Source organism: Amphiura filiformis, chromosome 9, assembly GCF_039555335.1.
Source record: "Amphiura filiformis chromosome 9, Afil_fr2py, whole genome shotgun sequence".
Classification (NCBI taxonomy): Eukaryota; Metazoa; Echinodermata; class Ophiuroidea; order Amphilepidida; family Amphiuridae; genus Amphiura; species Amphiura filiformis.
Genome location: NC_092636.1, coordinates 30,669,143 through 30,684,352, shown reverse-complemented (window position 1 = coordinate 30,684,352; position 15,210 = coordinate 30,669,143). Strand labels below are relative to the sequence as shown.

General features: G+C 36.8%; 1 protein-coding gene across 1 annotated transcript; it reads right to left on the bottom strand.

Annotated features, from left to right (window-relative positions):
• Positions 1 to 8,640: 8,640 nt before the first annotated feature.
• Positions 8,641 to 11,875, bottom strand: LOC140160857 (growth hormone secretagogue receptor type 1-like). The gene has a single exon (XM_072184180.1). It carries the CDS (start codon positions 11,754 to 11,756, stop codon positions 10,545 to 10,547), a length of 1,212 nt encoding a protein of 403 aa, XP_072040281.1. The 5' UTR covers positions 11,757 to 11,875; the 3' UTR covers positions 8,641 to 10,544.
• Between the last annotated feature and the right edge of the window lie 3,335 nt (positions 11,876 to 15,210).

Genomic DNA, 15,210 nt, shown 5'->3' with positions numbered 1-15,210 from the left:
ATACATCAACGCTAATAAATTCACACACTCGATACGGTATCCAGCATACCGATACTTCAATGCATCTCGTCTACATTGTAAGCTATTGTGCGTATGCCCAAAACTGAACATCGCGGTACACACATTGATGATATACATGTACCGTGCACGTAGAACAGTACAGTACAGTATCGCTAGAATGTCAATGCCAATGACGTTGTTAAATCTAGCAAATGAACGCATCAATATCCATCTTTTATGTCTCAACGATGTCTATGCATAACTTATCAAACGAATCTCGAGTTTGGTGCAACCTGATTGACTTAAACCTACCTATTTGAACGAAGTTTCAGGAGACCATAAGCAGCACGACCAGCATTCACTCGTGGCCGCCATTTGCTTTTGTCATTTTAAACAATAATTGGTTAAAATTCCGTGGCGCGAGATGTATCGTTAAACAGGTAAAGTACAATTCCACTAAACATTACACAGTTTAACGCCTTTTAACGTAACAAAAAATAACCACCTTTATACGCTCGAGTTTAACAGTCTTTTAACATACGTTAAACTTTGCAGATTAAGCGCAAAATCACGCCTTTGAACATTAATTGTTTAAAAATCTTAAACTTTTCTTCTTATACTTGGCGACTGTTAACTGCCGGAACAAGAGTGTAGAAGCTGTGTCACATTTTACGATAATGCTACATATTATTTAAGGGAAAGTAGACGGTAAAAGGAAAAAAAGGGAAGACAAAAAGAGATGTCAGCATGGTTGCCAAGTCACGGCAAGCAAAATGTAGGTGCAAGCAACGATATAAGATATGTCAAAATTCCCTTTTTGTATATATCTCCTCTACACTTAGGATACAACTGTATATGATATGATCATTTTAGGCAGCGCTTCGCGGATTTTTATTTCTATTTAGGATACGTCAAAGTATAGATTGCGCCCTCGATATTAATAACATACTTCGAGCATGTCACCTGCAATATATCAGAACATTATTTATCGACTTCGTAAATTGAGGATGCTGATCACAATTATGTTATCAGAAGCCTGTAGTCCAGTGTTGCCTAAGCGTTTTTAATCAATATTCAAAATATGACGGGTGTTTCGATTTGTTTACTTAATTAATGTACGTTGCTTATTTTACGGATACTTTCCAGTTTTCCAGTATTGGATGATAATGGCGGTGGTGGTGATGGTTGTGTATATGTGTGTGTGTGTGGGTGGGGTGGGGGGGGGGGGGTGCTAGACAAATTGTTGGGAATCGGAAACAAACAATATACAGGCACAGGACGATATGTTAACTGTATTTTTTACAAATGCATAAAACGTGTGTTTTAAAAATGTAAATCAGGAACTTTCCTTGTTAGGTGGTAAATATTGAAAAAAATATTTCATGTTGTCGCGGTACAGGCTGTGTCAAAATGAAGTACGCTCTTGTTTGTAGTGCTTTTATACAAAATCTACAGGAATCTACAGTAAATGAAAATATAATTGGAAAGAGTAGAGTCGCAATTTGTTGTCTGCCAAGCAATATTTCGTGACCGTGGCACTCAAAGAGACATCCCTAATGTTGAATTTGGGAGGAGCTTTGATAAAAAAATGGCTCTTCAAAGGGGTACGTGCTCAGGAAGTTTGAATGCCCCCCTTGGCGCCAAGTGTTATAAACTTACTGTATAAAAAATAAACAGCGTGAGTTCATTTGACAACCAGGAATCCGCGTAGTTGTTTTTCTACCATAAGTTTATAAAATTTGACCCCAGTAGGGGACATTCAAACTTTCCGAGTTCGTACCACTTTAAAGAACCATATTTCAGAAGATGGTGGACGACATCGATTCAATGCCGGCAACAACCAGTAGCGTAAACAAAACAGACAATATGACGGCAACACTGCCTGGACGTTGCATGGACGCAATAGTATTAGTTTTCCCTGAGCTTTATTGGCCCGTTACAGAAAAAAAATGCACAAAATATATTTCCCAGTGCAATGTATACATTTGCACATGAAAATAATTTGGATTTAAAATGAATGTCAGAAGAAAAATGTTTTTCTCTGCTGGGACCGGGGATTGAAGCCAGACCGCCTGCGTGAAAGGTGCCATTGCTAACCATTACACCACGGAGGTATTATGATTTCCGTAGGGGACTTTTGGAAATTTTTAATATATATCATAACATGTCGTGCGTTATTCATACAAAAAATTAAAAAAACAGTACTTACAATGAGGTTCATTGTCGAACCTCAACGGATTTTGACTGATAAAATATTGCTTGATAATATACATACACTTTTGGAATTATTTGAGACATTTTCGTGTTTACGTGTAAAACCAATGACGACGTCAAAATTCAGTCGATCTTGGCCGCCTCCCCCCCCCCGCCATATTTTAAACTCATTCCATTTAAAAAAAAAATGGTACATTCCAAGTCCATGCAGCTGTGACAAACGTCAAATGCTAACAAAGTTTAGGAAATGTCACCTTAAACCCCAATAAATTTGATAATAACAAAACAGCTTCAGCCATTTTAGGGAAATGTACTACATTATGAGCACCATAATGTAAACTCACATGGATAGCGCATTTTCTATCAAACAATTATTTTACACCATCTCCCTACACGCCTCAATTAATATTTAGCCTGTACGGTTTATGCAGACCCCTTCCAGACTAGTCTTCGTGAATAAATATACCATACTAAATGTCAAGTCTGTACCAACCAACATGTCCTATAAACATACTGTATTATTTTGTGTGTGCCTCGTTTGGTAATATTTCAATAAACAGCATTTTGTAATAGTAACAGAGTCGTTAGTAAAATCTGGTTGCCAAAATACATAATTGTAGACAAAATATCCACTATAAAGCAAGTAGGAAAATATATGAATTCTTCAGTAAAACATGTACTTAAACGATCCTTATCAGTTAATGTAAATACAGTTATGTCTCAGTTAATATGACAAAGTTTTATATTTTGGATACAGGGCGTTAGTCCGACATGCCGCTAGTCTAATTCTGCTAGTACGACACGCCGCTAGTCCAACTAAAAAAAAAGGCACTGCACCAGTCCGATCCGACACGCCGCTAGTCGAATTTAAAGTAAACTCTGCCAGTCCGACACGCCGCTAGTTGAAAATGAAAAACACTGCGCTAGTCCGAAACTGAAAACCACTGCGCTAGTCCGAATCTGGAAAACATTCCTTCAGTACGACACTGTGCTAGTCTGAATCTAACGCGCTACTCCGAAACTGAAAACCATTCAGCTAGTCCGAATTTGAAAAAAAAAGCTAGTCCGAATTTGAATTTAGGAAACACTGCGCTAGTCCAATTTTCGGACTAGCGCGGTGTTTTCAGATTCGGACCAGCACAGTGTGTTTCAGATTCGGGCTAACGCTGTGGTTTCCAGTTTCGGACTAGTGCTATGGTTTTCAATTCGGACCAGCGCAGTGGCGGACTGATGAAGTGTTTTCCAGATTCGGACTAGCGCAATGAATTTCGGATTCGGACTAGCGGCGTGTCGGACTGAAAAAGTGTTTTCAGATTCGGACTAGCGGCGTGTCGGACTGTTGCAGTGGTTTTCATTTTCGGACTAGCGCATGCTTTTTATTCGGACTAGCGCAGTGTTTTTCATTTTCGGACTGACGCAATTATTGTCACAGTATTACAGTGTTGTTGCGGGCTAGTTAATGTGCTAACAGACATCTAAGGTAGTGAAGGTACCGGGTGTCCCAAAAGTCCCTTAACATTGTGAATTTGCCATAACTTGCGTTGTGTTAATAGTGTTGTTACAAAAATTGCACAGTATGTAGATAATTTTTTTAGAAATGTTATGATACCAAACATGCCTATGTGGTCATGACCCTTTGGCATGAAATTAATGGTTATCTACCGTACCGTAAAACCCACTTTTATAAACGCAAAATAAGTCTCGTCATTTGAGACGTGAACACGATATAACGTGTTATCATTTTAAAATCTGTTTTGTTTAATCTGGCTGTGTTTGTTTGATTGTTTATTTGTTTGTTTTCAATGCGTAATCTTCATTTTCTGTTTTATCTGGGTTTTATATGGAAACTGCTTAAGATCTTTTCTGAGGATTCGATGAACAGTTTTACGGGGTACGTTGTTCTCCATTGAAAGTCGACGTACTGATCGCCTTGGGCTTTTCGCCACCGCTCTTCGTATGACATCTATGTTTGTAGCCCATCTTCCTGTTCTTCCACGTCCTGCCCGAAGTAGATCATGAACAGATCCAGTTCATAGGAATTTCAGCACTAGTTGCTGGATTGTATTTCGGCTGGGTAGTGCATAATTTACATTAAACTGTTCCTTAAACATTGCTTCAGTGAGTTTGTCCGACTTTGTCTCGGCAAAGAACCATACGACCTGAATCCGTTGATCTATAGGAAATTCATCTTCACTTCAACTGTTTTAAAGTAAAGTTTAATATTGTCAATATATCCTAATTATAATCTAAAACAGCAGTCACGCTTACGCTAAGCCATGTAATCCATGAATGTTCATACCTAAATGTAGCGTGCGCAGTGAGTGAACCAACTCTATTGTTCAGGGAAGCACATCATTCATGTTCTTGAACAAAGAACACACGAGCTTGCTTTTGTGGGTTTGATACACACATATGTACAGTCGCACAGTAAGGTCAAAGGGTCATCAATAATGCTCTTTTTGGTATCAGAATAATTCTAAAAGATCAATCTATATGAATATGTTCTCCATTTTGGTATGAAGTAGGAAATATTTGAGATATGGCCAAATCACAATGTTAAGTTACTTTTTGGAAAGGAATATTTATATTCTTTTGTCGACTTGAGGTCTTGTTTATGAAACAACACATCTGTGAATCAGGATATACATCAGTACTTTCAAATCAACAGCATGAAGGCAGTTGGCTAGGTTTCATTATTAAACATAATTATAGTGTATTTGATTGATCCTGAATGATTGCGTTCACTCACAAGATTATTGTTAAGACATATTTTACTTTTGATTAAAATATTCAAATATTGTTAACTTAATCAAACAATGTGTTTTGTTGTGCATTCTGAAGTGAAAAAATGTCTTTGGCCTTGAGTCATTAACGACACGTAATAATATGCTTCGAACAGTACCGTACCTAATTAATTTAAATTTAAAACAAGACCAGCTGACTTTTTATGAAATGTCTAAATGTTAGATTAACAGGTTGTCTAGAGAACTTCATAGTTTTATTTAGTTATGCTTGGATCACTCACATAATAAAGAATGGGTGTTTAAAGCTTGTTAAATTTCCAGACATCTATTCAGACATCGTCGGAAGAGGAAGGGGCGGCAGCAAGAAGAATTTTTAATATAATACTGTGAATGTAAAAATAGTTACTAATTAAAAAAGTTAACCCCCCCCCACACACACACACACACTTTTGAAATTCTTAAGTCTGACGACTGACTAATTAGGAACCTTGACAAATGTATTTTAACTAATTAGACCTAATACCTTTCAGCATCCAACGTTACAATATGTTGACTAAAACGTTAAACATTATATATATAAAGAAGATTAAGACATTTTTAAAATCATTCTGTCAAACCATTATGTACTAGGTGTCGTTATTCCGATCCTAGACAGGCATGTCCTTAATATATTCTTTGTTTTTACACATGACCCACTTCTGTTACGACACAATTCCCAAGAGATGTAATGAACTCATTCGTGATTAGAATACTGTTGTTGTTTTTCTTTCAACCATTTTAATTGTTATGAAATAAGTCGTGATGGGAAGATTCTTTCGATGATTCATTCAGTTCAGATGTATCCCAATGTACATGTTACACAGGTGCGCATGCGGTAGTAATAGAATTTTTATTGCCCGATTTTGTTGTTGTTGCTGTTATTGTCTGTTAGCTTCTTTTTTTTTTAAATATTTTTTATTTAATTTATTTAGGTTTTTTTCTTTTATTTGTTAATTGCTCCACAATAATTCAGCAATTCGTATAATTCCCATTATTTTACTTTCTAGTCTGTAAATACTTTAAATGTAAATACGGTTTTCTGACACTCATGCGGCAAAACAAATAAAACGCAGGACTTGATTTTGTTTTCTGTTCCTCCATACACATGCATATAGTATCATGACACGAACTGAGGCATTGATGTAGGCCCCTACTAGGGGTTGTACCCACAGAAAGAAAGCCAAGCCACGCTACAAAACTTAATTTTGATAATGCATTCAGATGCGGCTCCTTTGCTTGATATTCGTTTGTTTAACATCTGGCAAACACATTTGGCAATTCTCGGCACGATATTCTAAATAAAACCATCCAGAATTCATTCATTTTAATACAATACAATACAATACATACAATAAGATGACTAACATTGCAACTATCATTCAGTTACACAGTTGCATTATTGAATGATAATCTCCATACACATTTTAATCTCTTCACAATCAGGTTTATTAATATAATACACACACACAATATATAATGGTTACAGCAAAGGCGCTTTGTATAAAATAAATATTTTTTTTAAATATTAGCGCCAGCACATTATTAAAACTTTGCATGTCCTAACCTTGCACAGTAATAAAATTGGCGAGAATTGTAAATGCGCATTTGTAGGTCGTGTTGTTTTTACAGCCGTATATGACACGCTAGGTGTAATAAGACGTGAGAGCGTAATTTACAATTCAACACCACACACTCATAGTTTCACGTTTTACTGAGAGTCTTGCCTACCGGACAGTACATTTTTTCTGAGAGTAGATATTTTGTAGTTCAGGTTACCTTCATTTCATTCTCCTAAGCACCAATATTTTATACTGATATGTTTTACAAACATTTATAATCAAAACACAATGTTTTAAGCAGGTTTCTGGAGGTTTCGAACCAACGATTCATTAGTTGCTGAGCAACACCATACACACTATCAAGGAAGCTGCTTTAGGAACATGATGTTCAGACCTTTTAGATGTTACATGCATATCTACCATGGAATTTCCAAAATCAACATTATATCGGATAATTGAAGTAGATAATATCATTTTGAATCCAATTCCGCCTTCCCATCTATTACACTCTGCTTTTTAAAAAAATCAGGAAATTAAAATTTCACAAGTATAATAACATACACAGCTATTCAATTCAATGTATAGAGTGACGGGTTCAAATGATGTTAGAAACATGTTTTAAATTAGTTTTACTTGATTGCTTGGCAACCCCGCTGACGTTGTATTGTAAACCAACGCAAAACAATCTAAGAAAGGCTGAAAAGAATCTGGAAAATGTTGGTAATCCCAACTGTTGAACTAATGTATAATACCCTGAAAAATATGTCTTCGAAATATGTATTGATTTGTTTTTTATGCTACTGTATAATATTGAACGCAAATTCTAATATCGTTCAAGGTTATATACCACTAATAGGCCTGGGCGATACATGGAAATACGACGAGTAACTATTTGTTTGCATGGCATCTGAAAAGACTGCTTTAAAATCGCTGAAATTGAACAAGTAATATAGCCAAAAAAGTACTTTTTAGGGTTTGATGCTTCAAAATGGTATATTTTCTCTCATTATATGACATTTTTGTTGTATTCGTACCAAAATTCATACCCACGGCTTCGGTTTTTAGTAAATATTCGCCCTACCATATTGTACCTTTCAGCTTCGATGGCGCGCTGCCATTTTAAGGTGTTTACGGGTTCAGTGCGTTAAAACAAGAAAAGTCTCAGGTCAACAAATGTTGAGTTTTTGATCATTTGGCATCTAAATAATATAGTTTCACCTGATATTAGTGGCATTTAAGTGTAAGAGTTCTGCAGATGAGAAAATTCCACCCGAAATTAGCCATTTTCCCATTGAAACCCGTGTAATACATAATTAGTGGTATTGAACCTTAAAGCTCGCTCATTTTAGAAAGGCATATAAGCATGATAAGCGTGCTAATAATTAATCCATGGCATAATGCAGGCTTTAGTTTACATCTGAAATCTGTTTAATGTGTGCTCACATTCATTTGGAAATCAGCTGCATCGATTCCTCGCACCTTTTTTGTTTTGGGATTTGTAATAAAATGCATTGAGGCTTACCTTTAAGGCGGGCATGTCAATTGTATTACCTGACTTAACGCACGTCGATCCAACTTATGCTTGATCCTTTTTACAATGTATTATTTATTTTTTAATATCTGAAATCAATTTCTCAACTCTATACATTTTGATTTTTTGCGCCTACTACCAACGATGAGTAACGTGCATTTTATTTACAACTGATTGTAAAATATTATTTTGACTCTACAATTTACAAACAGTTATTTTTGTCTTAATATTTTCGGTGTGGGTGAAAATACAAATGTTTTCATAATGCTATTATGAATTTTTAGATGACCCTTTAGTTAATCTATATATGTGGCTAGCTTTTCTAAGGTGTACACCTGTACTTACGTAATTAGCTAGACTTCGCCATTCCACTTCTATAATTAGTTACGTAAACGGGAGTGACCACTAAAACTGGTAGATATAGGTCTACACATGGCGATTGATACCATGACAAATAACTATTATATCGTCTCCCTCTCCAACATACACCACCACACAGAACACACACACCCCCACCCACCCCACACCCCCTCCACCAACACACACTCCACACACACCCTAAATAACATTATAACATGAAACATAATCATTAACCACCCGTAACTTGCGTTTTTGTCGTCTTTGTTATCCCTTATTTTCATCCCATCCCCTGGCGATTTCCGGGGAGGGGGGCACTTACATTACGTGATGGAAACCATGCTCATGTATGGACTCTCGAAACGCACCCAAAACGAGTATTACTCAGCGCGTGCAAAACATATCCTAAACAAGTATTTTGCCATTTTTTTAACACTAAGAAAGTAAAAGATTCATGTTCAGGTTCTTGTTTAATATAAGTAGTTTGATGTTTCTTAATGTTTACCCTACGGTTTGTTCTGATAGAAGCCAAACAGAGCCTATTTCACCCTTTTTTATTTTGCCATTAAACTTTTGGTACCCTAAGCAAGTATTGGCTTGGAAAAGTATACCATTTTTCCTGATTTGTGGGTTTTTTGACACCCTAAACAGGTACAGCGCTGTACTTGCCCAATGCTGAAAAACAACCCTTTTTACGAGCATGGTGTCCACCTTGAAATACAATTATTTTCTTATCGTTTTTAATCGTAATCCCGTAAACTCCTCTACACCATTGTTCACCCTGATGTTTCAGTTGAAGCAGCTGTTTCGCCCGCGCTTCTATGTTGAGTCTTTAAGCACGAGGGTGTGTACATCAGCGGTTTGAGCGAGCACTAGCGATTTGAGCGCACTGACGTCACATCCACAGCAGGGTGAAAAATGCATATGAAAAGGTTTGACTATAAAATGATTCTCTTATAAATGCATCTACGCACAGTTTCAACCTCGATACACGTAGATATTTGTGATTGTTCTTTGTCAAAACCTCAAGTGTTCCGTTCATCCAATCAGAATATTTTTGATATCGAACTAAAGCTGACACTTCCTCCTAAAAACACTTCTTTACCTATCCAAGCACTTGTTTGACCAAAATGTAGGTTTTAAAAATCAAAACCTCAAGTGATCCTTAAAATAGTTTTCAAATTTTAAGTCATTAAATGAAAAAGCACAATTATATTGGCCATGTGCTAGCTTCATTAGAATGAACAATGGTCAATTATCTTTAAATTGCAAAGCTTGTGCAAAAAGTTACTGATTTCGCCTGTTGTGTCATACGGTTGTAAAATCAATGAACTATGATTTTGCTAAAGAGAGCTTACAAATTGATATGGTATATTATCATTATCCATAACCCTTTCTTCTTTTTGTTTTTCTTTCCGGATCGTGTCACCTGTGTAGAACCCCGTGACCTCCTCTTCCCACCGATAATGGAATCACGTAGTAACTTTGTTTTTCTGGTTGGTAATTGACCCGACAAATTTTCACCGATTTCAATCAATAGGTTACTCCCCTTCTCTGCTATGATTCGTTTTTTATAGATCAATATAAAAAAGAACCTTTTGATGAACACATACACATAACACCCCCCTCCACACACACACACCCACACATACTTCCCACACCCATAAACAAACCCCGACACACATACAAATAAACATAATTATAAATGAATAACATTTTCCTAGTAATACAAGATGAAAATCAATTGCAACTACTTTTCTTTCCTTTTCTAATTTTGTATGGAAAATTATGTACGACATATTAACAAATATTATCAAATACTTTAATTATTTTAATTGTAACAAAAAATAAATATAATAGCTTACCAATTTTCGATTGTAGTCATATATAGTGCATTGCAATTTCGAAATAAAAAAGTTGTTAACATGGAAGCTTACGCTGACAACATTCGTTGATATATTTTTGTTTACAAATTAACAACAATGTTATTTGGCGCGTAAAGTAACTTTGATGATATTTTGGTATACTTTTACAATCATTGTGTCAATGTCTATAAGCTGAATCGTGTCCTCAGAAACCCAGTAAATGTAACATTGTTATTTACACATTGGTATCATTGAAGTCTGGGTTTAATTTGGTTTCTTCCGTCTGTGTCGGCAAGGCTGAAACTCGTGTGGATTGATCCATGCGTAGATCTTGATTAAGTTTATTTCTCCATGATGACGGTAGAAATGCTTGCTTAAAAGCTTCAAGGTAACGTCGACACATCGCCGTATAGATTAATGGATTTATCGCCGAATTAACGTAACTTAATGTTCTTGCCGTTAACATCAAATATGACCGAGCCGTATTGTTAGTTATAATGAACAAATAAACGTCACCACCACGTAGTGACGCGATCATCTGAAATAATGACCCAAGTTCAAAAGGCGCAAGTAAACAGAAGAAAGTTGCTCCGTTGACAACTAACATCCGAGCAATTTGACGTCGCATTCCGGTATCTTTGCTTTTAGCTACGCCGTGTTGGCTCATACGTTGAATGCATTGATCAAGACCTCTGATAATGGCTACATACATGTAAACATTGAGTACTAAAGTTACAAAAAACGGCACAGTTTGTACTCCGGTCCCGAAGTCGGCTATCCAATTATTAATCGGTAGACAAAAGCTTATAGCTGACGGCCAATTTACATAAGGCTCCGTATCGGGCCAGAGCATACAGTATACGGTTATATTAGCATTAGATGGAATTAATGATCCTGCTAATATACATGCTAATACCCAGGAAAGAATCGTGATTTCTGTTGATCTACCTTTTATGACATTCTTACGGTCTTGTGGTCGGCACACGGCAAAATATCTATCGAGCGAAACTATTGTGACAAAAATCAATGAGGCAAAATAAGCCATATCTGATATGAAGTAGACCCATATGCATCCAAATGAGCCTAATGGGGTGACATCACCCATAACAGGTGATCCAGTGTACTTCCAAAGTTTGTCACCGATAGCTGCAGTCAAAAAAATTACATCACTTACGGCAAGGTGAATAAGGTATTTATTGGTGACTGTCCTCATGTGTTTAATCCGTAGTGCAACATATGTAAAAGCGACATTGCTAATGATCCCAACAAGAAAGGTTAGTGGTAGAAAAACCGTTACTAAGAGCATATAACCCGTTGAGTATTGGTATGATTCAGCTTCAGGCACAGATGTATTATAACTCATATTTGGTATACACTGTTCTTCCGCAAAATTACGATACGAGTAGTTGGCAAAAACATCTTTGTCGGAGTTGTTAGATAACAACATCTTGAATCAAGGTGAGTAGTTGTATACGCTAAGACGAACTGATACTAACTTGTAAATCTACTCATGTAAAAACATTGCAGGTATCTATCGAAGAGCAAATTCGACTTGAACCTGTCGGAGTATCATGCTTTTATATACTGAAGGCACTCGATACCACTCATTGGAACACTGAATGCAGCCACTTACACATGCGCAGCAGAATCTGCTCATTTTCATAACGTGCTGTTTTCTTGTGAGTGACAGCAAATTGCGGTTTCTCACTAGCAGCAATTGATTCGTCAATCTGTGCTTCGTACAGAATATGTTGATTCGTAATCTAATATCAACTTGTTTGTAGTTTTGTTTCTCAAGGCAATTAAGTTGTAGAATAGAAAGAGATAGTATAACATGTTAAAATATTAAATTGTTCAATGTTTTGATTATTATTGATATGCATATACCCATAGTCTCCGCAGGCTATGTTATGGTAGTATGTTGTGGCAATAACATACGCAGACATAAAAGATGGCGAAGAACCCACATCTTGACCAAGTAGTAGAACGTTTCTAATTTAGAGAAAGAAAGGAAAGCTAAAGAGATAGAGAGAGAAACGAAGAGAGGGAGAGAGCGACGGCTCTCTTGCATAAAGGCGCAAGTGAAATACTATAATGGTCATCAGAGATCACTTGAATAAAGAGATTGGATGTAGGCATCCTAAGCATTTAACTCCTAACTCTAGTGGACGCATTATGATTGTAATGCCTCTATCCCATAAATCCATCACTTTAGATCAAGATGCAAGATGCTTCAGCCTACCCATCAATTACAAGTAAATGTTCTCACCTTTGGTTAAAATATGTTTGACCAGGTATTTCCGCCCTTATGATTTTATTATTTTGAAACAACTGCTGATTAAAAACTTCAAAGAAATCCACATTCGTGTCAAAAATGTCAACGAATAATTGTTTTGTACTGCATGAAGGTAAAGAAATTCAACCAATCATAACATTGATATCGAGAACGTTTTGTACATTAAATGTATGATATGTTGAAAAGTGCAACTTTTTCTGAAAGCAGCATTTTTGAAAAATGTGAGTATTTTTAACCAAATAAATTGTTTTGGGAATGGGACAACTTTGAGAGGGTAGCAAAACGATTCTTCTATTCACAGCTTTTTGAATTTTTCAAATCAACAAAATGTATGTAAGTTATGTAAAGAAAATGTTTTGTAATTTTAGGGGGTATTGCTATCGAACCCTGTATATATATGCTATTGTGCGTTTTCCTGACAAAGGATGTTCTACGAAAAAGAGCTCCACTTTTGTGACAATGATACATGCGCATAATACATCATGTAATGTAACATACTGTGAATGTGTCGCTAGAAGTAGTGCATTGTCATGGTTTTCATTATGGTTAGACTTTTTGATTTTGTGGACATAGAATAGAAATCACATTTTCTATCGGGAGTCCGTACGAAGGCATTAGAGAGTTTGCGAAATGAGGTTTGACAATTTGCTTCAAATGCAAATCCAACTTCAGAAATATCAATCAGATTTCTTTCTCAAACTTACTTCAACGCGAACGTCTGATTATTAACTGCATCAACAGCATCTTGTCGGTTAAACTTGGGACATGTGTATCAATGGGGGATCAAACTACTCTAGAAGTTAGAGACTACCAAATACCAAACATAACACGTGATACTCGAGTGTTAACATTTATTCTGTGCCACTTTAAGTCTGTGGGCATCTAAAATCGTTTTGGGACAAGAATAATAAGAAATAGACGAAAAATCATTAGATACAAATTACACACAGGTGACAGATGGAACAGGAACTTTCAAATTATGTCCATCACTGATTATATCTTTTCTCTTTTGACTTATATCAGGCTCAAATGTCTAGTGGCCCGCAGGGTCAGCATTGTTGGAAGCTTATACTGACCCGACGCAATATCCACTGGCAATGGATCATCGGGCCACCGCTTATCAGTCCACTGATATTATTTAATACACGCTCAAATATTTAACACCTCACCTCACCTTACCTCAGGAACCATCCTCATCATGGGGGTGGGTTGCAGCCAGTCTTGTGATGAGCCTCCATTTGCATCTGTCTTGTGCGGCTTGGGGGTCGCAGTGTATGTGGTCATTCACGTCCAGGATTTGATGTTTGTTTCCTATGATGTACGTGAACGTACTCTGCCTGGGTTACCTTGTGTTTGTCCTTGCAACAGGGTTCTAGCAAGATTTCCTGCCCTGCCTTTTGCTACGTGACCAAAGTACTGTAGCTTGTGTTTTCTTAATTTTGTCAGGAGTCTTACTTTTGGATCAATCTGGGCAAGAATCCATTCATTGGTGTGTTTGTCTTGCCAAGTGACACGCAGGATACGACGGTATCACCACAGTTCAAAGGCTGAGATCTTTTTGGTGCCTACCTTCTTCAGCGTCCAGGCTTCACATCCGTAGCAGTCTGGTTTTGACTTTGATTGTGAGTGACCGGTCTTTGAGTAGGTTTTGGATTTGACTGAATTTGTTTCTTCCTATTTGTTTTAACACCAATTCTGTATTTTCTTTCCCCGCCTTCTCAATTTCTCTATCCCCACTTCACCCCCCCCCCACGAGGTCAATGCCATTCCATAGACCATAACAGTCGTTGCGGCCGATATTATGTTTTATTTACTTAATCATTATTACAACATATTGCATGCTTTATGATGAATTGCAAAATCGGTCATGATGTGCCACTATAATGAAAAAATAGCCTCAATGATTACAAATGATTGAAAAAGTTTCCAACACCTGCTATTACATTGTGATCAGATCGGATACTCTTACATTTGGTTACTGACCTTAGTTCAGACAAGTCAATAAAGCTAGTGCCGTGTGTCATAATCCCTCCTGTTTTCAGGCACTGCCAAACCACACGATTAGAAGAAACAGGACACGCCGTAAAAACTTCTCGGCTTCTGGCAAGAGAGTGTCGCACCACGTACGTCGAAGATCACTTTTCAAAGGGCGAAATGTTGTTACGAAACTAAAACGACTGGTAAATAAGTCTACTAAATGATCTCAAAAGGCCAAGTCGACGAAATTGCGACAAAAACTGTCGCCCTTGTCAGTGAAAATACAGCTTATTTAGCTATTGTAAACTTGGTGTCATCTGTTTAAATGTTTTTAACAGACTAGCACCACAGCTATATGTTTTTTCACACTATAACAGTGTGTATATAGCCGCTACTTAAAAGGATTCCCCTTTGCTGTCCGTATATCCTAAAATGGTGCATATTTACATCATTTTAAATCAGGAGGTAAATAACATTCTGTAGACATTAACACATAATACTGACTGATTATCCAATACCCATGACCTCCATGGTGATATGGTCATGAAAATAGCGATACGAGGCAGAAATTAACGTTTCTAGGCATTGTTGACACGGAGCCTTCAGAAAAGAAAGCTTACTATAACTA